Here is a 27,975-nt window from a genome sequence, read left to right on the forward strand (position 1 = left end):
GAACAGACCCCAGGAAACCGAATAAATTATTTGTTATATATAAATTATATATAAATGCTCGCCTCTTATTAGAATCTGCAAAACCTCTTGAGCAATCTTGTTGTGCTTCAGCTGCTTTTAGCCTTACTCGGTTTCCTGCTACAAAGATAATTTGTTTAGATTTTGCTCATCTATGAACATGATTTCTGCAGGAGTCCCATAAAATGTAATGAACTAATGATTCTACTTTTGAGGCATCATCAAACTATACTTTTGGTTGTTGTGAATACGTGTCCTCTAGTGGTGAAAAAAATTACATACTGTGCTTTTAAAGGTAAAGAAGTATGAATATATGAAATATTTAACAATACACAAATTCTAAACATAGGTTTATGTCTTTATAATTATTATTATCTCTTATAAATGGTGAACACAACCTAAAAGCATCGCTATGATTTGATCGTAATCTTTCAATGTCATTGCGTGAGTAACACAGCATTCATCTTTTTTCTTCCCACACTTATATTCTGTCTGATGAACAATCAGATATCTGTGTGGAGAGTATGTAGTGGGAGGACGGAGGCCCCTGTCAGATGTTCCAGACCCCCTTAGGCCACTGTTTCAGCCTTTACGCTGTCTGTGTGGCCTACTACTATCTATTCTCAGTTGTATATTGTGAGTGATGAACTGAGCAATGGTGAAATGCCAGTGCATAACCCTGTGTTCAACCCTGTGTAGATTTGATACAGAAACCGGTCCAACACATCTACCACTCACAATTACGAAATACGATATTCTATCAAACCTTAAAATAATTGTTTACACAAATAAATTTGCTTATGTTAATAATTTTATTGTACTACAAACTCATGTCTGATTTTTTTTCAGTGCAATACAGGAGGCATTTTGAAGAATATCCTTCTACTTAAAAAATGTTTAACACTGTTATAAACTAAGAATCAACAAAGTTGTAGTATGAATCTGACACTAATTGTTACCCAATTGCAAAAATAAAGCATATTTTCAAATCAACTTTGCACTCATTATTCACATCACAGCCTTACCTAAGAATCCTTATGCTTAAAATCTTTTAAAAAAAATTTTATGTGACAGTAAATAGCTAAAATACAGAGATGGCAAATTTACACACATTCTCTACTCAAGTAGAAGTACAGATACTCATGTTTAAAATGACTCTGGTAAAAGGAGAAGTACTGATTACACTTTTGTACTCAAGTAAAAGTGAAGTACAGCCTCAAAAATGTACTTACTGTAAGTAAAAAGTATCCAGTACAACTAAATGTTGTAGTAGTATCTATCCGGTTTCCCCCCAGTCCAAAGACATGCAAAATAGGTGAATAATAGGTAACTAAATTGGCTGTAGTGTAGAAGTGCATATGTGAATGTGAGTGTGTATGGGTGTTTCCCAATACCGGGTTGTGACTGGAAAGGCATCCGCTGTGTAGAACATATGCTGGAATAATTGGCTGTTCATTCCACTGTGACGACTACCGATAAATCAGGGACTAAGCTGAAGGATAGTGAGGATAGGTAGGTAAATAGACCTCACATCCTGTTTATACAGAAGTATAAAATACTTTCATTTCATTTTATGTAAAATGTTTGTTGGCAAATTTATGAAAGTAGATAGATCGCGCCGATAGAACGAAAGTAACGACCGTGGTTTAAAAATGTAAGGAGTAGAAAGTACAGATGTTTGTGTAAAAATGTAAAATTGAAAAGTTGTCCGGAAAATAAATCGTGGAGTAAAGTCTTGATACCAGAACCTTTGCTACAGGGTGAACACAATAATATGTGCGGAGTGCCTTTTGAACATGAAGGCACTTTTGTGATGCCCTCAGCTATTGGAGTCATCTTTAAAAAAATAGTCCACAGGTTTGTCCTTGCAACTGGGATGTTTGCTTTCTAAATGTTAATTTAGAAGGTTTCATGCTCTCTTGTGAGAGCACCTCACACACTGAGGTTTTAAGCCTTTTTTTTGTTGTCAATATATGTAAATCTACACTTTACATACTAAGGGTCGTATACTTGCGCTTCAACATATTTGTTGCTATAATTAAATGAAATTTCACATGTCAAACGGTACGGTTGTCGTGCGTGCATTTCAAAATCAAAGTCTGATATAAGCAAAGTTAAACTTTTGTTGTTTTTTGACCACACACTCCTCGACCCGCTGAAAATGTCGCGACCCACCAGTTAAGAAACACTGTTGTGTATAATTGGCCATTGGTATCTGCCTTTATCATACATTGACACATCAGTGCATAACTAGTTATAATGTCCATATTCTGAGATGATGCAATCATGCAGATTATGAGAGTATTTAATCAAGAATGTACTGATTTAGAGAAAATTGTAATTTGCACAAATGTTTGGTGTGTTTTGGAGATCCGTATCTGTAATCACAACCAAGAACTTTTGCCAGTTAAATTTAGTTGTTCAGTTTTGCTCTGTATACGTGTGTTTATATTAGAGTGATGTGTATGAGTGGCTGAGAAAAACAGGTGCACATCCAGAGCATCTGGATTCCTTCTGTCTGCAATGTTTTTCATTCCTCTAAACCCCCAAAAGACTCTGTGTGTCTCACACGCACTGCTAACATCTGCATCTCCATCTTTGTCCATCGTTAGGATACCGTGTGCTTTGAATGTGATTCCCGACGGCTGTACAATGAATTCACCCATCCCCACAGCCACACCATTGAGAACGTGGTGACAACCTTCGCTCCCAACCGCCTTAAAACCTGGTGGCAGTCTGAAAATGGTAAGAGTTAACATGACTGTAAATTCTATTACTAATAAGATTGTATAAATATCTTAGTTCTTTCACATACACTCAGATATAAAGGTACAAAAAGGTCACAGGGGTGGTACATTTTCAAAAGGTACTATTTTGTTTCTAACAGGTCCTTAAAAGTACACATTCATACCTAAAAAGTACAAATGTGTACCACATACAGTGTTGCCAGATATAGCTGACTTTTGCCACCCCAAAAGCTGTCCAAAACCTGCTAAAATGCACAAAAAATGCACAAAATATTAAGATTAATAATTTATTTAGTTTTAATTTATTTAAATATAAATGTATCTAGTTACTTCTACTGTCATCCTTTTTAACCATACAGCAACCAACACCAGCAATCACAGAACCACAACATAACCGGTTCACATCGAAACACTGCCCCCTTCTCACCCACACACACTGTGTAGTTTACACTACCCATTAGAGTATGTTTTCCTACGACATGGGGTATATATTGGAGGTTTTAAATTCTTTGAACATAATTAGATGCTGCTTGTCAATCAGACAACGCTTTTTCTTGCTGTCAATTGTGGTAACAATGATCACTAAAAGTGTCATGATAAACTGCTGTGAGTTAAACTGCAGGCGCTGCATGATGCATGTGCACAAGAAGGGAGGTCAGATTTTAATACAGCTTTCCTTCATCCTCTCTTGTGGGTGGGCCCACGCAGTTTACGTTATGCAAAACTATGGTCACTACTAACTGAACGGAGTAGGAGCACACAGTTATGTTTTGTTGAATAAGTTGCATATAAAAGTTCAGTTTCAAAACCGCCCAAATTTTGTCAACCTGCCAATGCCATTTTTTTACCCGCACAATCAATTTAAAAATCTGGCAACACTGACCTCATAATACATTAAAAGTATCAAAGTGTACCCTAAATGTGCTGATGTTCAACTTTACGTTTTACTTTTTGAAAAGCTACTACCCCAGTGACAGATTTTGTACGTTTACTTCGGTGTGTAGCGATTTCTCAGTTGTCTCATGTCTGCAGAGATTCAAAAAAGATCATGATAGAATTTTAAACTAAGGGACTTAAGGAGACATCAAAGATGTGAAAAAGCCTCTCAAAGTAATATTAATCAAGTCTTTGTTTAAATATTTTTTTCTGTGTTTCAATTTTAACACAAGTAAAAAGGAATTTGGGAAAATATTAAAACTTCAAAAATTCTAATAAACCGATGTTTAATTGCATATTCTTTTTTATTTCAAGTATGCATACTTTTATATTACTTGTACTTATTTTATCCATCAAAACAGAGTCCACATTAACAAAACAAAACAAAACTTTCCAAAAATAATAAACAGGAAAACTTTAGGAAAATAATAATAATTTGTGGGGGAAAAAATAAGTATAAAGGCCCTGATAAAATGGAAAGTTTATCCCTGAAAATCACATAGCTCAAAGACCCTAATGTCCTTTCAAATCTGTTCTTCCATAAAAGAAGTGTCTATATAAAATTACTCATTTGAAATGGATCAAATGAGACACAGATGTTTGATGTTCATGTTTTACGACAACTTTGATCACCTTCAAATGTTGACTATGTACACAACAGAAGTCAAAGGTCAACAAAGCTAACTGTTAACCAACATTCATCCAGTATTTAACCAAAATGTTACCAACATTTATTCCAGTGAAAATGGGATAGGATTAATTTTTGGATTAACTATTTAAAAAGCACAAGAGACTCTTGATCTATTAAAAATCAAGCATGCTGTCATATATTTATTAAAACTCCCTCAAATATTCTAAAAGCTAATATAATCCACTTTCATGACTCACAATACAATACACATCTCTATCATTGGTCCCAAAAGAATATACACTGGAAGAACATACTGAGTCTTGGGACAGAAACTTGGATAGTCAAAAAGAAAGAGTGAGCAAAGGGGAAAAAAAGAGTTTAGCTAAGAAGAGCTGACAGGAAATAGTGGGAATGAGAAAGTGAGATGTGGGATGAATGCAGCCGCTGGCCATGGGAAACAGCTGGCCTGTTCTTTCCCCAGTGACTGGCTTCTTCCACAACAGTCACGCTACCGGACTCAGTCAACGGGTGGGGCGCACCATCACTAATTTAGAGAATTTATGACTTTGGATGCTTTTTTTGGCATAGTGCTGACTTTTGATGGACCCTTTTTCCCAATTTTTTTGAGAGAAGTTAAATGTGAACATTTTCTATCAATTTTATTTGTGGTTTAAAAAAAATAAAATCATTAGTAAATGAAGTTTTTTTTTTTTTTGGTCAAAATTGGGGATATAGCAGGGAAAATAAGTATTTAACATGTCATGCTCCTGGCAATACTATCTCTAAAGGAGCTGTTGACATGGAATTTAACCAAATTTTAGTAAAAAATAAAAACACAAAATCTGAAACGCATTATGTATGATAACAATGAAATGACATAAGGAAAAAGTACAGAACTTCTGAAACACTTTGAATACTTTGGTGATGGCAGCTTGAAGACAACTCTCATATGGAGAATGAAGTCGCATGAATTGCTCAGGTGGGAGTTTTTCCACAGACTTTAAAAAAGTGTAAAATGGTTCTGTAGGTCCCGTCTTTCAAATCTGATCTTTGATTTGTATTTTCTATTGGATTCAAGTTAGGTGATTGGCTGGGCCATTCTACAGCTTGAGTTTCTTTCTCTGAAAGTATTTGAGCGTTTCCTTGGCTGTGTTTTAGATCATTGTCTTACTGAAATGTCCACTCTAGTTTCATCTTCATCATCCTGCTAATGTAGATGTTGGACTGAAGCTGCTAATATAAATTTTTAATGACGAAGGGGTTTGTTGAATAACTACTGAGAGGCTACTGAGAGATTAGAGCTGCTGACTGGGCTTTCACTGCCTTTCCACACATGCCTTTCTTCTTGTATTTAATACATTTTCCCTGCTTCATTTCTTTTTATTATGCATAACTTAATTTGTTAACTAAGTGATTTTGTTTTCTTTGCATATATGTATTTCTTTGGTTGTTACCAACATCAGGGAAAAGTCAATGACACCTTTAGAAATGTGTGTTCTGAGAAAAATAGTGACTTGTTCAATACTTATTTTACTCACTGTACAGCCTATTTACGGACCAATTATAACATTAGTCAAGGTTTTTTGCCAACATTGTTATGGTTTTTTGATGAACGTTTGAGTATATGACTTAATAAAACCACTGTTGCTGCTGTACCTTTAATAATGTAAAACAAAACTAAAAACAACTGTTTTAGTGCTTTTGTATCGCCACAAAAATGTTGCATTCCTTCAATTTGGGTTGGTTATTGATAATTTAAAAATGGTACATATGCCTGAACTAATACAGACCCACAAAAAAGACTATTGAAAATAATGCAATTTTATTGTAATTACTATGTCACGAAAATGGTGGATACAATACAATTACAATAAAATTACTAAAGCAAAATGAAATACTAAAATGAGGACAGTAACCTCAATTTTGATTCAATCAAAGTACATTCTGATTATAAAGAGATTTTTGCCATACCCAACACTAACCACCAGAAACATTTGCTACAGATATGAAGGGTTATGCTATTTACAAGACAATGCAAAACTTTTCAGAACAAATGCGAAGGCAACATCATTTTCATCTGTATTTTTAACTTAAAATCAGTTATAATGCTTGCTTCTAGATTTACTGTCAGGTCTACAACAGTTTAAACAGCCCAGTCCTTCTCATTGCTTAACCTAAATTCAATTGTGGTTCACAAAAGAACCCAACTATGCTGTCATCAGCCACTATGTTGACATTGTTAAAGTTCAGCATTCCTAATGTTTTCCACTTCCTCAGACCTCCTCTGGTGTTTTGGAATAATAGTATCTGTATCCTTTATTACCTCACCATGACCTAAAAACACAAAAGGAGTCACTGGAGTATAAATATGAGATGTTGTGTTAATATAGGATTGGGATTTGGTAGGGTCTGAGCAGGATTCAATGCAGTATGTCTGGCATGTGAATGGGGCTTGGTTACCTACTATAATGGCATTGACATTGGACACAGAGATCATCCAGGTGCTGGGGTTTTATTAAACGCTATGAGTTTGAACCTATTGTTCAATTTCATGTTTTCCGCCTTCTGTGTACAAGGAAAAATTCCACACCTGGGGATCGGCTTTTTAGACTCTTGAGGAAGTCCTGACTTATAGTGTGTTTATATAACATAGTGAATACTTTTGTTTCAAGAGATCAAGGGAATTCTTTGTGCTTTTTGTTTTTTTTCCCCACATGGAACAACCCACAGACTTTGATATATATATCTATAACAGATTGCTTAAAACAAGTAAATATTACTATTATTTGTCAAATGTATGACATTGTTTAAAATATGTCTTTAATTAAATTACCTATACAAACAATGAATAAAACAACTGTATAACATTTGCATAAAATAATTTATTGTGTTTTTAGAAAGTTTAACTTCTTTATTTCTTTAATAATTTGTTCATTCCTCTCCATCAGGAGTTGAAAATGTGACCATTCAGCTGGATTTGGAGGCTGAATTCCACTTCACACACCTCATCATGACCTTTAGGGTGAGACAGACATTCACACACACAAACATGAAGACCTGGAACACAGTCTTCAGGAATGTAGAGCATATGTGTAGATAAGTTTAAAGAGCTGGCTGTATTTTCTGAAAGTGTTGCATGCCTATGTAGAACCACTGGAATAAAGGGCCTCTCTAGCATCTACTCGGACACTAAAAAAAGATTGATGATTTGTCTGTACTGGATTCAACTGTAAGAAACTGAAGGAGGTGGTCGGAGGAGCACAGGGAAATGATCAAAATTCCACTTACAATTCTACAGGGTGTGAAAACATTTGTTAAAGATCCAAATAACTGATAAAAAGCACTTTTTGTATACAACTCTTATTGAATAGATTAGCATGTAATCTTTATATCTACTGTGTAATATGATGGATGTTTTTAAAATTTTGCTTGTGATATTGTTGTTATACCGTTTTCAGACAACCTCTTACACCAAACACAAAACCATTGATAAACCTGATAATTTGCACTGACCAAGAATGTATTTTTTTCTTGCTCCAATTCCAATTGCTCTAACATAAAAGTTTGGGGCTACAACACAAACACTATAACTGTAATCTATAGTACTTACAAGACCTTACAAGATTTGTTTGAACCAAATACAGCATAACAATGCAGTTGGGTGACAGGCATATTAGTGCTACTTAGCATCAAGCTACACATCACACTTTATGATATTAGCACTATTTGCTGTGGGTTGCTTACAACCCACTTCAATCCATCATTCAGTGCTTGTAATATCTTGCGATGGCATTCTAAAGTGAATTCTGAGTATTTACCAAGCAGACATGCACATTTGCAGTGCTTTACCAATAATGGACTGAATGCTTCCTGCTTGACATTTAAATAACCACATGATTTATCATAAGAAATTATGCCTGATAAAGTCGCAGTAAAAAAGTAAAACACTATCTCTTTGAGGTCTCCCAATTTTACAAAAATAAAAGACAGGAAGAACAGGAATTATGATCACTTAATATAACTGACAGATCTAGACCAAATAAGCACTATTAATACATGCACAAATGGAAGAAACAACTCAAATCATTTTATGCAAGCTCTTCAGATTGGACTTTTTAATGGAAAATGCATAGAAATTATATTTAGTATAATAAAGTATTAGGTAAACATGGGAATAAATCTGTTATTAGTGGTATACCAATGATAGACCACTCTCATTTTGAAACCAGTGTAAAAACAGAAGAAAAGTACTCTATATAAATTTAATTGGATGGTCTAAAACGCACAGGAACCTTGTCTTTTTTATTGTGTCACACATCAACATTGCCTTCATTTGACAGTGAGATAAACTATATTCCTTAATATTAACATTTTAAACTTTGAGATTCTTGTATCTGCTTTAAGGTTTAATTCACATGTTAACTCGCTACCATATTTATGGAATTCTTGGACCTACATTCAAATTGAGAACACAAATAAAAATATTTTAGACGAAATCCAAGCATCCCACATAGACAGCAACATTCCAGAGATGTTCAAAGTCCAGAAAAGGAGCCAAAAACATTGTGAAAACATTCCATGTGACTTTAGTGGTAATCGTTTAAAGCTCCAAGAACACTCTTGTGCTCTCAGGAATCACTTTGTTAGACTTTGTCTTCTCTTTTGTGGCAGATCATGGTGCATGTTTACTACAGGCAGTACACCGTTATGGGCAGTAATATGCAAGCTTTGTATTGTCTTGTGTATGTATCTGCATCATGACCTGATGTGGAAGTAGGCAAGCAACGTCATTTTTACCAATGTTTCTTTGGCAAACATTCAATTCAATTACATTTTTTTTGGTTTCTTTTCTGGACCAATGATGTCTATGGGAGAATGAGACAGACTTCATCCAAAATATCTTCATTTGTGTTCTGAAGATGAACAAAGGTCTGAGGGGATTGCAACTACATGACAGCGAGTATTAAAGAGCCCATATTATGGTTTTTTGAAAATTCCCCTCCATGTAGTGTGTAACACAGCTCTAAGTGAAGTGAAGTATCCAGCTAAGGCTTAAATCTGTAAGAATACAGTGTTTAAAACGGTTGATTCATCTATAAAAGAGTCGACTCATAGTGCTTCAAACGAGTCGCCTTGATACCGACTCATTAGGTGTTTCGCCATGACGTACGAACGAAACCAAGTTATTCACGTGCACGCGCAAACCCGGGAGATTTCAAACCTGAGGCCCCGCCCTCTGACGCAGAAACCCAGACACACACGCACACCCACAAACACACGCACACAAACATGCCGGTCGATTGAAGTAACACTGCAGATGGACATTATATTGAGTCTCTACCCAAAGATGAAACATCAGCATTATAACCAAGCAGTTGGAAACTTCTGGAAGCTACATGCTACAAAGAATACTTCATCTGAGTTTGTTAAAGGAAGGATCAGTAAAGAGTAACTGATGGACGTCAGGATGGGTTTCTTCCATTTCTCAAGTGTAAGTACGTGCGGTTAAAGTTGTTGCCTCGTTTACTCTAGCTTGCAAATGTATTTAGTTGTGATTTGTTACTTGTAACCGCGTGTACTGTATCAGGTTAACTGGATATATTATCTTATCGCCTGCAAAGTCACGTTAAAAACGCGACGCGTGCTGTTTGTTTATGGAGCTCCGTGCTAGAGTTCTGCTCTCGCGATTTATTTGGAAATTTATTCCCGCGCCGCAGAAATCTGGCGCGGGGACAGCCGCGGGAATAAATTTCCGAATAAATTGCGGGAGCGGTCGGTAACGGGTTTAATTTGGGACGGGAGCGGGCTGTCTAGCAATATCACGGATATTGCTATGCGAATTAGAAAGAGAGAGTCTGCGTGGTGCTTGTGTGTGTGTTAGTGCGCACGCGCGCGTATGAGAGAGAGCGAGAGAGAGAGAGAGAGAGAGAGCGAACGAACGAACGAGCTTTGTGCTGTGTGTGTGTTTATACTTGGCTGTCTGGACTGTATACTGGGTGAATTTTGGTTGTGTTCTCCGCTCTAGCGGGACCGGGCGCGGCGGGCAGAAAACGGAGCGGGTTCTCAGGCTAAAACCTGGCGGGTGCGGGCGGAAGCGGGAGCGTTGTCATCCGGAGGTGTGTGTGTGTGTTTTTGTGTGTGTGTGGTATGGCGAGTACACGACTGTCTCCTTCGTTCGGTTATCCGTGGCACTATCCACTCGCCATAGTGTGGCAGCTAAAATCCACGTCTACACTATGTAGCGTGTATGAACTGTGATTACTTTTTAAATTGCTGATTAGCTATTGGCCATTTCCCTCTCTGACTGAAGGCAGTCGACCAATCACGACAGACTGTCATCGGTCCAATCAGCGCAGATTAGCTCCGCGCTAAGGAGGGGTTTGGGAACAAATGAATCACTGGACGATTCATACAGGAGTCGCTGGGATAATTAGCTAAAAATAAATGCAGATTATAAGACCATGAAAGTGTTTTTTGACCTTGCATGCATATTAGACTGTTGTTGGAGACCCTTACAACCAGGATATGACCCTATTTCATGTATAATATGGGCTCTTTAAATAACAGAATTAGATAGTTTCATGTAAACTAATCCTTTAAGCAAACTTTTGTATTCTTCAGTAAATTTCAGCTTTTTACTTTTTTGCCAGACATTTCGTCCTGCAGCCATGCTGATTGAGCGATCAGCAGATTATGGGAGGACCTGGCAGGTGTACCGCTACTACGCTTTCAACTGCAATGAATCCTATCCACATGTCCCAAAAGGACCGATCAAAAAAGTAGATGATGTCATTTGTGATAGCCGCTATTCCGGCATGGAACCATCAACAGAAGGAGAAGTGTGTAGTACACAAGAAACACAGACACACGCACACACACACAATGTATACACATATGTGATTAAATACACAATGCAAACAGTACATATTAACCCCATGAGTCCTGTTCTTGTCTATATGTGCACAGGTCATTTTTAGGGTACTTGATCCTGCATTTAAGATTCCTGACCCTTATAGTCCTCATATTCAGAGTAAGTAATTAACACAAGGTTGTTTACTAGAAGGTTTTTGGTTCTATTTTTAAATTCTAGTATATGTATATACAATTTATGAGAACATGGCTATGGCATGGGCGAGGCAGGGGCGCAGTAGGTAGTGCTGTCGCCTCAAAGCAAGAAGGTCGCTGGTTCAAACCTCGGCTCAGTTGGCGTTTCTGTGTGGAGTTTGCATGTTCTCCCTGCCTTTGCGTGGGTTTCCTCTGGATCAGGGGTGTCAAACTCAATTCCTGAAGGGCCGAAGCCCTGCACAGTTTAGTTCCAACCCTGCTCCAACACACTTATCTGTAGGTTTCAAACAAGCCTGAAGGACTCAATTAGTTTGATCAGGTGTGTTTAATTAGGGTTAGAACTAAACTGTGCAGAGCTGCGGCCCTTTTGGAACTGAGTTCGACACCTGTGCTCTGGGTGCTCCGGTTTCCCCCACAGTCCAAAGACATGCATAACAGGTTAATTGGGTAGGCTAAATTGTCCGTAGTGTATGAGTGTGTGTGTGAATGTGTGTGTGGATGGTTCCCAGAAATGGGTTGCGGCTGGAAGGGCATCCGCTGCGTAAAAACTTGCTGGATAAGTTGGCGGTTCATTCCGCTGTGGCGACCCCAGATTAATAAAGGGACTAAGCCGACAAGAAAATGAATGAATGAATGACTATAGCATGGCTATAGCAAGTAGCATGCTAGCAGAACAGTGTTTTACAAAATAACCAAGACACTTCCAACAAAAACAATGACCCTTCCTCCTCCACCTTCTTCGGTTTAATCCGTCCAATTTACTGATGACCATAATGTTGAGCCATTAGGCTGCCATTTAAATTGGGTTTAACACATTATTACCACCACCTGCCATATTTACACCAATAATAGGACACACTGATCATAGAACATTGATAAAAATTAGAGAGCAGTAATATTTTTTTAAAAGTGAAATTGTTCTCTAATTTTGATTAATGTTCTGTCAAATATCTCACTTAACTTTTATGATAACTTTTAATAGGACTAAGCAGTGACCTCAAAATGTATTAAATTGTAGTTCGTTCTCTAATGTTGATCTTTTCTCTTTAATCCGCTTGTTAAGTGTGACGTCACGCGGAGTGGCTTCCGGGTCCAAGCGCACTATTCAACTGAATGGGGAGATTCAAGAAATGGTAATAATAAACGTTTACAAAGCGATTTAATACTTTCGAAAGTCATGATCGCAATATATATGTCCATGCCTAATATCTGAGGGCCAGAAAGTGATTCATTGTTTTATAAATTGTTAAAATTTTGGTATTTGTTATGCAGCAAGCCCAGAGATTGTTGTGTACACTATGACTTTTTGTAAAATTAACTTTAATGTGTGATAGGAATAAAAAGGGATCATAAATGAATGACTTCTCAACTCAAGTGAATGGCGGCTTGGACCCGGAAACAGTATTACATATGTCACAAACACATCATCACTTAACAAGCGGATTGGTCTGCTATGTGTTCTGCTGATATTTGTTTGTATGTGTGTTTGTGCATATAGACCTACTGAAGATCACAAACCTGCGCATAGCAATGGAAAAGTTGCACAAACTTGGTGATCTGTCTAATTACCGAAAAGAAGCGAGAAAGAAATATTTCTATGCTGTCTATGACATGGTCATACGTGGCAACTGTTTCTGCTATGGCCATGCCTCAAAATGTGCTCCTATTGGCAACGAGGCAGGCGTTGAAGGAATGGTATGTAAACACATCAAAGGTTCCATTCCAAATTCACTTGGAATACTGACCCATCTGTGTGTGTAGGTTCATGGTCACTGCATGTGTAATCACCACACTACTGGACTGAACTGTGAAGAGTGTGAGGACTTTTACCAAGATCAGCCCTGGAGACCAGCAGTAGGCCGAGAGACAAACGCTTGCAAGAGTATGACAAAGAACCCACAGTTAACCACACATTATATTTACCAAATTAACAAATAGTCCAGCCCGACATTATTTTCTCCAAATATACCGTTTTCACAATTACCAAAATCAAAAATTAGCCATCCATCTGCTCTTTGTTTTTTCTTCGATATCTCTCAGAATGTGAGTGTAACCGTCACTCAGACTCCTGTCACTTTGACATGGCCGTTTATCTGTCATCGGGAAACCGCAGTGGAGGAGTTTGTGATGACTGTGAGCACAACACACAGGGCCAATGGTGTGAGAACTGCAAACCTTTCTACTACAAGCACCCTCAAAGAGATATCAGAGACCCCAGGATCTGTGAGCGTAAGTGCCTCTACCTCTGAACTATCCTATAGTCTAAAAAGAGCATTTAACCTACAACTAATCAGCTCACAACCTTTAGATCTTCATCTATTTGCTTGGCTATCCTAAAGCTAGCCATGCTGGCAGCATGCTGACCATGTCAGAAGCATTCAAGCAATGTGTCAAATCATGATAGCTAACACAATTCATGCTACATACATGCTAAAAAGCTAAATACGATTAGCAGCAATCTAATTCATCCAAGAAAGATGTTCCTAGCATCATCTGAATTAACCTTTATTCATAAGAACAACTAGGCACAGTTTGCGCATTTCTCACATGGTTGGCATATTGTTTACAAGAGTTTTCATGTATTTAGCATGATTAAGCATAATTTTAGCAAGTTCATATTTTGAAACAACATGTTGGTTTGTATGAATCATCATATTGCCATCATGAATTAACACATTACTTGCAATTTTGTCACATTTGTAGCATGTTTCAGATATCGGTTCATGTTACAAACTTACAAAAAAATATATTTTTGTTAGCAACATGCTTAATCATGTTATAAACATGTTAGCAACATGCTACCAGATTAAAACATGCTAACAAGCCAATTCATGCTTAAAATGAAAAGTCATAGTAGAAAAACACGAGCCCTATACTAATTTGTGTTAAAACATGTTAGCAACATGGTAATTATTTCTGATAACACTTTAAATCATGTAAAAAATGTAACAACATAATAATTAATGCTATCAACATTTAAGGTAAAAACAAAAAGGTTAATTTGTGTGGAAATGTTAACAGCATGCTTATTCTTTATTCTTGTTAAAACATGATCATTTAACTATAATAGTTTTTATTTGCGCATACAGGCTAGTTAATGCCTAAACCATGCTAAATGATTTAACTTAAAAACATAAAATCCACATGTTTATTTATCCTAAAACCATTTTAGCAACATGCTAATTCTTGCCAGAAACATGATAGTAACATGTTAATTCATGCCAGAAGAATCCTAGCATAGTGTTCTAATTTTAAAAACATTTAAACATGTTAATGTAACAAAATCATCTCTTAAAACAACATGCTAGAAACATGCTACCAACATAGTTATGCTAGAAATGTGTCTTTGTCAAGGCAACATCAAAGTTTGTCAATAAACTTTACTACTAACATTGCTACTTTATTATTGAATAATGTATGTGTCTGTGTTTAGCTTGTGACTGTGATCCGCGAGGTTCTCTATATGAAGGCCTGTGTGACAGCGCTACAAATGTTATGAGAGACATGATTGCGGGACAGTGTCACTGCAAAGCTAACGTGGAGGGACAACGTTGTGACCACTGTAAAAAGGGACACTATGGCCTCAGCGATGACCCGTTAGGCTGTCGGTGTATGTAAACACAAATTTACACAAAGCAGTTGCTTTTTTAAAGCCTTTGGCTACCACGGTCTTCCTGTTTTCTGCATTCAGTGAGTAGGATCCTGTTTTTCTTTCTTTTGTGTGTGTTTGTGAACCCAGCATGCAGCTGTAATCCTCTAGGCACACTCCCAGGAGGAACTCCTTGTGATATACAGACAGGAAGCTGTTACTGCAAACGTCTTGTGACTGGACGTAATTGTGACCAGTGTCTGGTGAGAAAACACGACATGTGTTTATTTATGGTGGAAGTAAAATGTACATATAAGTTCATTCCAGTAATTGTTGATTTTTCTTAAGTTACAATACAAAGGAACGTTATTATTGTGTGTACTTAAGTAAAAAGTGTTTATGGATTAATGTTCATTTACAATAATTACTGTTTACAAATAAGTGATAACAAAATGTATCACATAGCGTAATATATAACAAAAATCTGTTAATATAATCTGTGAATGACTGCTGGGCAATATAAAAAATATATTGGAAAATGCTCCATTTTTAAATAAAAACACATTCATGTCTGAGATGTCTACATTCAGGCAGTTCATACAGTGAGCTTAATGTAAACTGCTTAAATTTTACTTCACAAAGAACTGACAACCATGACCTAAATATTATTAATACAAATAAAAAAATGTATTTCTATAAATTGTGGCCACTCAAGCTCACATTTTTGACTCATTTTGTAAATTCACCTATTCTTACTAGAGCATTTAGTGAGTTGTTAACTGTAGACTCGTTCTGAATGGATTATTTCTGTCAGTCAGTGGTTACCTGTAGCCTCTTCATTAGAATCAGTGAGTCATTGACTTCTTAGAAGATTCAATTGAATCGGTCCAATTCACAAATTAATTGTTCGATTTAACAACTAGTCATATGAACTGATTCAATATTCAGCCCACTTACATACTGGATACAGCTATCAAGTGTAGTACAACTCCAGATCAAAATTACTTTTGCTATATTTATCTGCACCATGTTGGTGCCCAACGCTCAACCCCAACCTAAAAGACCTGCAATATTTATGAAAATGTAAAAGGTACAATATTTTGTTTTCGAAAGTAGAGAAGTAAAATCTAAAACAAACCTATTTGTACTTTAAATAAAGTGCAGATATTTAAACATGTTTGAGTACAATATAAGTAAAAATACTTTGTCATCCATCACCGATTTATTTTTTGTGCGTATAGGTAAATGTGCTTGTATATAGTAGTAGTAGTAAAACTTTATTGTCCCTGACAGGAGATTTGTTATGGGCATCGCCATGTTGCTGCAAACATTCAGTAAAACAAGCAATAAAAAACAATAGAAAATACAACAATTACAAAATTTATAGTGCTAATTAAAATATACTATTATTAAATAAACCCACTGACACAGGTACAAAGGATTTCTTATAGCGGTTTAACCTACACTTTGGGACTCTATATCTTCTACCAGAGGGAAGCAGTTCGTACTGTGGAAACAAAAAATGAGTTGGATCCTTTACAATCCTTTCCACCTGATTGAGGACACAGTCCTCATATAAAACTTGAGGATTAAAATATTCATAGTGCCCGACAATTTTCCATGCTGTCTTTAAGAGATGCATCAGTTTAGATTTACACTGAACAGATAGGTTGCCAAACCACACTGTGATGCCATACCTGACAATGCTTTCCAGAACTGCTTTATAAAACAACATCATGAGCTTTTTGTTAACTCCAAAAAGACGCAACCCCCGTAAAAAATACAATCTCTGGTGTAATCGAGAACAAACCCACTCAATGTGTGTTTTCCATGTGAAAGAATTGTCGATGTAAATGCCCAAGTACTTATAGGTTTCTGACTGGGTAATAGGATGGTCATGTACAACCACTTGATGATGGTCACCTATACACTTAGGGTCAAATACCATCTCTTTTGTTTTCTTAGTATTTATTTTAAGCCTATTTCCATCACACCACTCAACGAACTGACTAATTTCTGACTGATAGATAACACCAATATCATCATTCTCATAAAGTAAACTTAGTATGGCTGTGTCATCAGAGTATTTAAAAATAAAATTCTGTGAATGCTTACTTAAACATTCAATTGTAAAAAGTGTAAAAAGAATAGGCGAACTGACACAGCCTTGTGGAACCCCAGTGCTACTTTTCTTTTCATCTGAACAGATGTTTTTAACCTTTACAACCTGAGTTCTGTTTGTTAAAAATGAGAAATACCATTTGCATATGCATGGGTTAATATTCAGCTGTTCCATCTTTTCAATTAACAAATGTGGTTGGATCGTATTAAAAGCGGAACTAAAATCAATAAAAAGCAGTCGAGCATAAGCTTTAGGATTGTCTAAGTGCTTAAGAATCAAGTGCAATATATGAACAGTTTTCTCTTTCAGCCTCAGCACTGGGGTCTCAGCAATGATATGGACGGCTGCAGACCATGTGACTGTGATGTGGGCGGGGCTTTGAACAATAAGTACGCACTTGTATCGACCCAATAAGACACAATAATCAATCCACATATTTACAAATTTTTAACATGTTGTTCTCTACAGTTGCTCTCAGGAGACAGGACAGTGCGCTTGTAAGGAGCACATGTTTGGTAGGCGTTGTGACCAGTTGCAATCTGGGTACTACTTCGCAGCCCTAGACCACTACATTTATGAAGCTGAATTTGCTTCCTTCGGACCGGTAAGTTTAAATATTTTAATGATTAAGCAAGCATTTTTAAATACTTTTCAGTAATAGTTTTACAACATTTGCATGGTAATGTTTTATTAAACATTTTTATGAACAAAACATTCTTAATGTTAAATTATACATGACAATTTTATGAAAAATCTGTACTTCTACCACAATGGAAACCAGTTTTCTTTTTAAAACTTTGTGTTTATTCTTGACAAATAAAGTGTATTCACAACTTTTCTGTCAAAGAAAGAAATAAATAAAGAAAGAAAGAATAAAACCAATGGTATGTAAAAACATAAAAAGGTTATACAAACAAATTGAATGCAGTGAGAAGAATGGTTTTATGAATTAACTGAAAGTGAGAATTCATGTAACAAAGATTTTACCATCATTCATACTGGTACAATTATCTGTGAGCATAAGTGCCTCCAACTCTGAACTATCCTATAGTCTAAAAAGAGCATTTAGCCTACAACTAATCAGCTCACAACCTTAAGATTTTCATCTATTTGCTTGGCTATCCTAAAGCTAGCCATGCTGGCAGCATGCTGACCATGTAAGAAGCATTTAAGCAATGTGTTAAATCATGATAGCTATAGCACAATTCATGCAACATACATAGTACACATATTTCTCTTAAAAATGATATTATTTGATGAATTTGAACATTTATATATATTGTTTTATTAAAGAACCAAAAGTTAAAACACGTAACAAGGAATTTCTTAACAAAAACGCATGTTAACCCATTTTATGCATTAACACTATTCCAAATTTTTTTTTCAGTCTTTTGAAACAACTTTTAAAGCTCTTAGCACTGACCACCAAAAAAATTCTTTTTTTAACCACATTAGTACAAAAATCTTATTTTGACTATACACTAATATGACTATATTATTATTTGTATTTTTAATAGACAGGGACAAGCATTCCTAATAACGGGACTATCAAACTTTTTACTTTCTCTTCAAATAGGGAACTCATAAGACTTATGAATATTATGAAAGTTGTGTTGTAAGTAATAATCATTTAATGTAATTAATAACAATAATGTCATGGTAGTGGGGCGACTGTGCAATATAATTCAGCAAATGGTTTACTCGAAATGTATATTGTATAGTTTGCCACTTAATTAACTGATTGTTAAACATACTGTACTAACATTAAAGATGAATATTATTTATAAAAAAAAATTCTTCTTATGAATAAAGTACTGAAAATGTGTACAAATAATGAAAGTACAAATAGAACAATGGTTTAACGAGCAAAGTGCAATCATTTATCTGCAACTATTTTAAAACAAGAATGGTTTCAAACTTGTTTTAATGTTTTAAATAAAAATGTTTTGTACTAACTAAAGGTGACAATTTTACTTTTTATAAACTAATTGAAGACATTAATTTCGGATTTGTGAACAATTTAGTTTATGTACATTTGCTTTTACAATAGTGTATTATGTAAATCTAGGAAAGTATAGGCTATATGAAGTAATAACATGGGTTAGGTTCATGGGTGTAAAAATAAATAAATAAATAAATAAATAAATAAATAATAAAATAAAATTTATAAAAATTACACATTACAAAAAAAAATTAAGTACATCTGTATTCACTGCATGTTAATATAAAGAGCCAAATGTGTTTGTAGGAGTAAATTTAGAATGTTTATTGTTGATCCTGTGCAGGCAGTAAAAGTGGTTCAAAGACCGTTACCTCAGGATCGTAAACCTACATGGACAGGTACAGGCTTTGTGAATGTACCAGAGGGTGAAACGCTGACATTCAACATTAACAATTTCCCAAGATCTATGGAATACAACTTAATGATCCGCTATGAACCACTGGTAATTAACAAATACACACACACACACACACACGCACACACACACACACATACACATATGCAATATTCAGTGTATACTATCTTTATCTGCCACCCAGGCAGCACACATGGTCACAATCAAGCATTGCACATGTGTTTATTATAGTTGCCAGATGAATGGGAGCAGGTTATAGTAAAGTTGGAGCGGCCCAGAGACATTGATCAGTCAACACACTGCACTACTACATACGATGATGAACAGATGGTCTCACTGCACCCTGGATCAAGGTAAGTGGACGTTACATGTACACAAAAACATTCCACTAAAAACAGATGTAGTTTTTTTTAGGGATGCACAGATTCTTGCTAATGCCAATATCTATATATTTGGAAGCTGATAATTATAAACATCATAAACAACTGGTTAAATTTTATTTATTTATTTATTTATTGAAGACAAGAAACTACAAGAAAACATATAGATTGTACTTTTCACAAAAGTAATTTACATAAGGCAATTTTGATGTCTTAATTTTCACAAGTTAAGAACCACAACATATTCTGCTGCTGTTTAAGTTTGTTTTGGGGGTTTTAACAAGATTGTGGGTGTAACAGCAGCATGCTGGACAACAGAGTTGAGGATTCATGCACAGTTTATTAATAAGAGCAGTTAGGCAGGCAACAGTCAAACAGTTAGCAAACAGGAGCATATAGGTAATCCAAAATACGTAGTTAAGAAATAGGTGAATGGTTAGGACAGGTGACAAAAACAACGGAAAAATAAAACAATGCAAAAGGTTATGCGGCTAGACAAAGAAAATAAATGCTTCATAGTGCTACAGGAAAACAAGACTTAGCAATGTGTGTGAGAATGTGAGATATATAAATATAACATTTCCAGGCCACTAAATGAAAAGCCAAATTAGATTAAAAAGATTTCTGTGCCCTAAAGTTGTCTATTCTGCATACACTGATTACTCAGTTAACTGGATTTGGCTATTGACAATGACACGATCCAGGATACTTTCGTTCTTAAACTCATACAAGAGTTGTTGTCATAGCAAACAGGCCTGGAAACTCAAACATGCTCACGAGCAGGCTTATTTCCAAAAACAGAATTAGATTAGCAAAGACTAGCAAAGCATGACTAACAAAGCATGACTAGCAAAGGTCATTCTGAAAGTCAGGAAAAACTGCTAATAATTTCTTATAGTTCTGTATTAAACTGTGCAAAATAACAATATTGTAGAATTATTTTAAATTATTTTTTTAAATGTAATCTGAATTCAAAAAAAAAAAAAGAAATAACTGAAAGAAAAGGTATAAAAACTTACATGGGGGTGGTACTCTGGTTCAAAGAGAATTTTTTTTATAGTGATATTATGCACGTGATGAAAGCTAATGTGGGTGACTTGATGCAACACTGGACATGCAGACATTTCTCAATTATCAAAATGCTTGCATGAGGCAAAATTTAATGTAAATAGCCAGTTATTCCTTATGCGACAGGATTAAGAAACTTAAAAATATATATTATCCCGAGAAAAATCTAACAAACACTAACAAAGCAAAGCCTGCAGCCCACAACAAATGGGAAAAGTTCTTGCATTTCATATTTAACAGATGGTTTCATTTTCTTAAAATTTTGCTCACATTGCTGATAACTAAATATTAATCAATCAGATGATGTCATTATGCTGCTGCACCACCAGTCAATTGCGGCATTGCTGATCATGATTTCAAGATTTATATCTCTCCTTCGCAATAAATACGAGCACACATAGCAATCTCAGATCAATTAATCCAGATATTTCAAATCTAATGCGCAAACTTGAAGAACCAATGTAAGAATTGAAATATTACAAATATTTTTGATGTCTTTGACAATTCAAAACATGAGCTGAAAACAGGGCCAATTGACTCCACAACCCAGCAGGGGGGAATGCGGGAAAAACCAGTTCCTGCTGCATTTGCATCCGAGTCTGCTGAAACTCAGTTTCATCCACCCCATCTCACACATATGGTCATTTCAATGTTTGAATGTTCTAGATTAACCAAACTGATTTTAACTATCATGTTTGATATCATTTGAAATGTCTCAGTGCGATTGGTACAATGGTCTCATTCTCTCAGAAATAGACATAATCAAAACAATAAATATATAACTTCAGGCATCTTTTGAACCACTATGAAGGGTGTGACTTTTCCACTAAGTGTGAATGCCTTTTGTTATACACACCTCCTTCCTTGAGGGAATTCTAGGATTATTTAAGGTAAGGTTTAAGAAAGGCTCAGCGCGATTCTGCCTAACCAGATCAGCCCATAACATGGCTTGCTCCATGTTATGTATATTTCAAAGTCAGGATATGCATCTTTTAATCTTGGATTTATCTTTGATAATTTGATGTTTTATATTAATCGTTTATGAATTGACTGATTGTATTGGCATAATACATTTACCCGACTAATAAATTGTTATGTTTTGAATTGTGAATCAGAGTTCATGTTATTATCTTTAGTAGATTGTGGTAATTTCATAGCACCACAAGCCCCTGTTCAGGTTAGTAGCGGACTAGAACACGGTAGACGGAGCATTGTGGCACGCTATACGATGTCTCTAGAGCTCCGACTTACAAATTGGCATTTATTCATGTATACTTAGGCTGTAAAAGGATATCTATGGGGATAGTCCTTCACCCGATAAACTTATAATACTATTTAGATAGTATAGTGATTATTCTAAGTTACTAATAGTTTAAGTACGACTGGTCTGCTTAATTCTATAGTAATGATCATTATATGACTAAATAGCTCTGTTTGATTTAGGAGGTAGCAGACCTATGGGGACCGCATAAAAAATATCCTAATCTGAGTAAGTAGGGTTCTGCTTTTTTAGGATAGCGGTCAATCGCCACTGTTTAGTGACCAAGACTGACATGCTTGTGCTTAAGAAATTGTATACTCGGCCGGTACAAGATTCAGGATGTTATAGGAATCCCAATGAATGAGAATAACATAAAATGATGAACAGAAGAGAATATTCAATCATAATCTAAATTAATGTGAACAGAAACAAAATAACCTTCTCAATGTTTTATAATTGGAGTCAGATAAAACGAGGATAAATATATTAATATTCTAAACCACCTCATACTAAAATTGGAGTCAGATATGAGTTAAGTTTAATATAAATCAACATTGTGCATTGGAAAGACCGAACTTGCAGTGAACCTTCATCCATCATTGGATACCGTCATTGGGCCAACTGGCTGGACCCTACACCAATATAGAGTTATCAAGATCAAAATATCCAGGATCTGCCAGATCATCTTAGACTGTTTACTGTATATGTTTTTTTGTTTCAGATATGTTGTTGTGCCTAATCCAGTGTGTCTGGAAACGGGTCAAAACTACACCCTCAAAATTAGTTTCCCACAGTACTCTTCATACAGCTATCACTCCTCTCCTCGCACACTTGTTGATTCAGTAAGTTCACTACTTATACATTTGTAAAGTAATATTTTTATAGAAATTGAAATGTGTTATTTATTTATTTTTTAAACAAGTTTGTTGTGTGCTGTATTTGTCCAGTCATTATAAAATTAACCATAATTGCACAGACTACTATCATGCTCAGTGATTTTTACATTGAACTCTTGCCTTCTACAGCTAGTGCTTCTGCCAGAGGTGCAAGACCTGGATCTGTTTTGTGGAGGAGACCATCAGCAGAAGAACTGGGAGATGTTCCAGAAATACAGATGTTTGGAGCGGAGCCAGAGTGTTATTAAAATCCCTTTAACGGATATTTGCAAAGACTATATCTTCAGTGTGTCAGCTCTACTGCACAACGGAGCCCTTGGTGAGAAAGGCAAAAATATATTAACTAACATGTTTTAACACAACTAATAAAAGCTACCTCGTCTGATGTCAGAGCCAAATTTCCCTATTCAAACAGTACACAAGGGCTCTCAAAACCCCATAGTGGTGCCTCCACATCTGCCTTAATTCAATCAATCAATCAATCAATCAATAAGGCTATTTATATAGCGTCTTACTACAACCAGGAGGCTGCCCAAAGTGCTTCAAATTATTAAAAACAAAAATTAAACATTTAAATATCTAAGATAGTAAGAACACAAGTGTCAATAAAACAACAAAACAGCATTTTGTACTACTGAATATCAAAAAAAAAAAAAAAAAGTCTAAATAAATAGGTTTTAAGTTTCACTTTAAACAGTACCACATTGGTGATGATGCAAAGTTCTAAAGGGTATTCCACAGTTTTGGACCTGCCACTGAAAATAAACAATCACCCCATTGTTTATACCTGGATCTGAGAAAGGTTTGGTTAATTCCAACATAAAATGCATTGCAATAGTCCAGACGAGAGCTGATAAAAGCATAAATGGCTTTCTCTAGATCACGCTGGCTCAGAAAGGGTTTGACTTTGGCAAGGCGGCAAAGCTAGAAAAAGCTTGCCTTGATCACTGAAATAACCTGTTTATCAAATTCTAAACTACTACTTAAACTAAAAACTCCCAAATTTAACTACATGGCTAAAATGTGAAGAAAACGTAATATATATTTGAGGCCAACTCATTAGGCAGGTTTGAGTTGCCAAACACAATCGTTTAGAGAAAGAAAGTTCTGTGACAGCCGAAGTTTGATGTCAATTAAACATCCGTGCAGAGATTGTAGTGTACCTGAAGAGTCTGAAGCAACAGATTTGAACATCGTTAGCATACAGATGAAAGGAGACATTTTGATTTATTGTGATTGACCCTAACCGAAGCATATATAATGAAAAGAAAACAGGGCCCAAAATTGAACCTTGTGGAACACCAGAAGTCAATGGAGCAGAAGGAGAACTAAACTAAACATAACTAAAAAAAACTGTTAAATAAGATCTGAACACAACACAGGCCCCTGTAGGCCAACCTGATGGGCCAAGCAAGACAGGAGAACTAAGTGGTCCACAGAATTAAAAGCAGCAGAAGGTCCAGCATCACAAGTAATACCGTTTTAACATCAAGAGATGAAAGAATATCATTTTGTACTTTAAGAAGTGCAGATTGAGTACTGTAACATGATCTAAAACCTGGCTGAAACGTGGCATTTTTGTGGCATAGATTTAACAATGTAGTAGAAATATTCAGAAGAAATGTTGGTCCATATTAATTAACAATTTAGCATTACATATTTGCAATAAAAATAGTTGGATACAAATTTACCAAGTTAGTAACATTTTTGCTGTATTTAGCGACTTTTAAGACCCCCTTAGTGACAAATTTTCAAAAAAGCGACTAGCGACAAACTTAGTGACTTTGTGTTACAGGAGATTTTGTGTAGACTCCCATGTGCCCATACTGTACAGTGCCTAAGCCTAGTCCTAGTACATGAGTCTCTCCCACCTGCAGCCTGAGAGCAGATCATTCCTCTGCGTACTGATGGCAAATGATTTAGCACCTGGAGTGTGAGGTATTTCTATTGTGCAGTCAAACCGATCTGCTTCTCCTTTATATTAACAATTTATTTTGACCTTGTTCACAATAACAGATATTTTGGTGACAGTTTCGGAACTTGTCTGAGTTTATTATATCTGAGATATTACTGCAAATTTACTACATACTGTATATAAAAAACGAAGTGCTAATATAAATACCCCTTTATTAATCATAGGCTGTTAAACAAACAGAAACGCCATAACGTGAAAATGTCAGTAATATGCAAATTGGCATATGATGTAATCAACTGAAAGTTAGCAACTTTTCAAAATAGTTGTCAACACTGTGAAACTCCTGTTCTACCACATCTTAAAGGTATATCATTAGACTGAGCTTCGGCTGTTGTTCTCTGATATCAAGAAGTAATTTTCACTCCCACATCTGCAAATCAAAGAATATTTTCAGGCAATTCATATATATATGTGCATAAATCTCCATGTATGTGAACAATTTCTAGAGTAATCAGACCAGGGGCCTCATGTATCAACGCTGCGTACGCACAAAAACTTTGCGTACGCCAGGTTTCACGCTCAGAATCGCTCACGTTTGGATTTACTAACAATGAACTGAACGTGGGAATTTGCGCAGGTTCACGGCAGGTTTTTGGCAGGCGTACGCACATTTTTTGTGCGTGTCTGTTTTATTTCCATTGGCGACTCCTAGAGGCAGTTGTGTTAAATTCTTCTCTACAAAGTGTCTGATCCTTGCAATGGCGTCTGTATGAGACGGGTTCATATAGTAGGTATGTAAGATTTCCATACCATACAGTTGACCAGCTAAACATTAAAGCACAATTTGCAGCGGTCGCCTGTTTTCCCAATGTAATCTGAGCTATCTACTGCACGCACATTGCTATAAAGACACTATCTGAAGATGAATTTGCATGCGTGAATCAGAAACATTTCCATTCAATAAATGTGCAAATAAAATATGATGCACAAACTTATTGATGATTCCTACTTGTCTTTCTCGTGATAAATAGTGGGCAAAATCTGATATGTAGCGGGGAAAAAAAGAAGAATGAATTCATCAGACACTGGATTCGAGCCGAGTTATGCTCAAACGTGTCAGTACATGATCATATGCTTCTTATGAGGTGCGCCACTGAGACTGCGAAGGGTATTGCAACATTTTACAGATATAAACCACACTATTTCTTTTTTAAATGCACTCAGTGCGATGTTCAGACCTAACTGTGTTAACCGTATCAGCTAAACTCTCCCACTCTATTTTTTTTCTTTTGTTGTTAATTCCGCCGAACAAACTTGCAAATAACACCGCTTTTCTCCGGTCTACCTCCGAAAGCAGCACCTCCATTTCACATTCTGTTCAAAGTTTCTCTTTTTGCTTGCTTTTGCCATTGCTTTTTCGTTGGGTTTTTACATTAGCATAGTCATTAGCATATTCATACGGGGGAGGAGGCAGGGAGGGGTTTTGTGCTCGTGCATGTTGCGCTCAGTTTCACGTTCATTCGGATGTACAAAAGAATATGCGTGAGATTCGGCGTACGCAGTGTTTCATACATCTGAAATTTTTTCTGCGTACGCACATTTACAGCTTTGTGCGTACGCAATGTTTTAGTATGATTTCCACGCAAGTCTTCGTACATGAGGCCCCAGGCTGTCTGGCACCAACACTCTTGCAACACTCAAAATTACCTGGGGCCTCATGTATCAACGCTGCGTACGCACAAAAACTTTGCGTACGCCAGGTTTCACGCTCAGAATCGCTCACGTTTGGATTTACTAACAATGAACTGAACGTGGGAATGTGCGCACCTTCACGGCAGCTTTCTGGCAGGCGTACGCACATTTTTTGTGCGTGTCTGTTTTATTTCCATTGGCGACTCCTAGAGGCAGTTGTGTTAAATTCTTCTCTACAAAGTGTCTGATCCTTGCAATGGCAGCTGTATGAGACGGGTTCATATAGTAGGTATGTAAGATTTCCATACCATACAGTTGACCAGCTAAACATTAAAGCACAATTTGCAGCGGTCGCCTGTTTTCCCAATGTAATCTGAGCTATCTACTGCACGCACATTGCTATAAAGACACTATCTGAAGATAAATTTGCATGCGTGAATCAGAAACATTTCCATTCAATAAATGTGCAAATAAAATATGATGCACAAACTTATTAATGATTCCTACTTGTCTTTCTCGTGATAAATAGTGGGCAAAATCTGATATGTAGCGGGAAAAAAAGAAGAAAGAATTCATCAGACGCTGGATTCGAACCGAGTTTGTGCTCGAACGTGTCAGTATATGATCACATGCTTCTTATGAGGTGCGCCACTGAGACTGCTAAGGGTACTGCAACAGTTTACAGATATAAACCACACTATTTCTTTTGTAAATGCACTCAGTGCGATGTTCAGACCCAACTGTGTTAACCGTATCAGCTAAACTCTCCCACTCTATTTTTTTCTTTTGTTGTTAATTCCGGAGAACAAACTTGCAAATAACACCGCTTTTCTCCGTTCTACCTCCGAAAGCAGCACCTCCATTTCACATTCTGTTCAAAGTTTCTCTTTTTGTTTGATTTTGCCGTTGCTTTTTCGTTGGGTTTTGCCATTAGCATAGTCATTAGCATATTCATACGGGGGAGGAGGCAGGGAGGGGTTTTGCGCTCGTGCATGTTGCGCTCAGTTTCACGTTCATTCGGATGTACAAAAGAATATGCGTGAGATTCGGCGTACGCAGTGTTTCATACATCTGAAATTTTTTCTGCGTACGCACATTTACAGCTTTGTGCGTACGCAATGTTTTAGTAAGATTTCCACGCAAGTCTTCATACATGAGGCCCCTGGTCTGACCTAGAGCAGATCATCTTGACCTATGTTTATGTCTAAATGCACTGAGCTGCAGATATGTAATTGGCTGATTTGATATACAAACATTATGCTGCAGTTTTGATGTCAAAATCTATTTAGTGGGGCACA

At 36.3% G+C, this 27,975-nt stretch overlaps 1 protein-coding gene across 2 annotated transcripts in view; it reads left to right on the forward strand.

Annotated features, from left to right (window-relative positions):
- Window positions 1-27,975, forward strand: part of lamb1b (laminin, beta 1b) — a 55,337-nt gene that overhangs the window by 3,592 nt on the left and 23,770 nt on the right. Inside the window, 15 exon segments of one of the 2 annotated variants that reach the window (NM_001277130.1) lie at window positions 2,631-2,763; window positions 7,281-7,354; window positions 10,983-11,171; window positions 11,299-11,362; window positions 12,896-13,092; window positions 13,159-13,279; window positions 13,438-13,626; window positions 14,831-15,007; window positions 15,137-15,249; window positions 17,418-17,497; window positions 17,577-17,712; window positions 19,394-19,552; window positions 19,697-19,818; window positions 22,896-23,016; window positions 23,200-23,389. In NM_001277130.1, coding sequence (NP_001264059.1) covers window positions 2,631-2,763; window positions 7,281-7,354; window positions 10,983-11,171; window positions 11,299-11,362; window positions 12,896-13,092; window positions 13,159-13,279; window positions 13,438-13,626; window positions 14,831-15,007; window positions 15,137-15,249; window positions 17,418-17,497; window positions 17,577-17,712; window positions 19,394-19,552; window positions 19,697-19,818; window positions 22,896-23,016; window positions 23,200-23,389 — 2,065 coding nt within the window. 2 annotated transcript variants of the gene reach the window in all.

This window comes from Danio rerio, chromosome 4 (assembly GCF_052040795.2).
Source record: "Danio rerio strain M-AB ecotype USA chromosome 4, GRCz13ab, whole genome shotgun sequence".
NCBI lineage: Eukaryota > Metazoa > Chordata > Actinopteri > Cypriniformes > Danionidae > Danio > Danio rerio.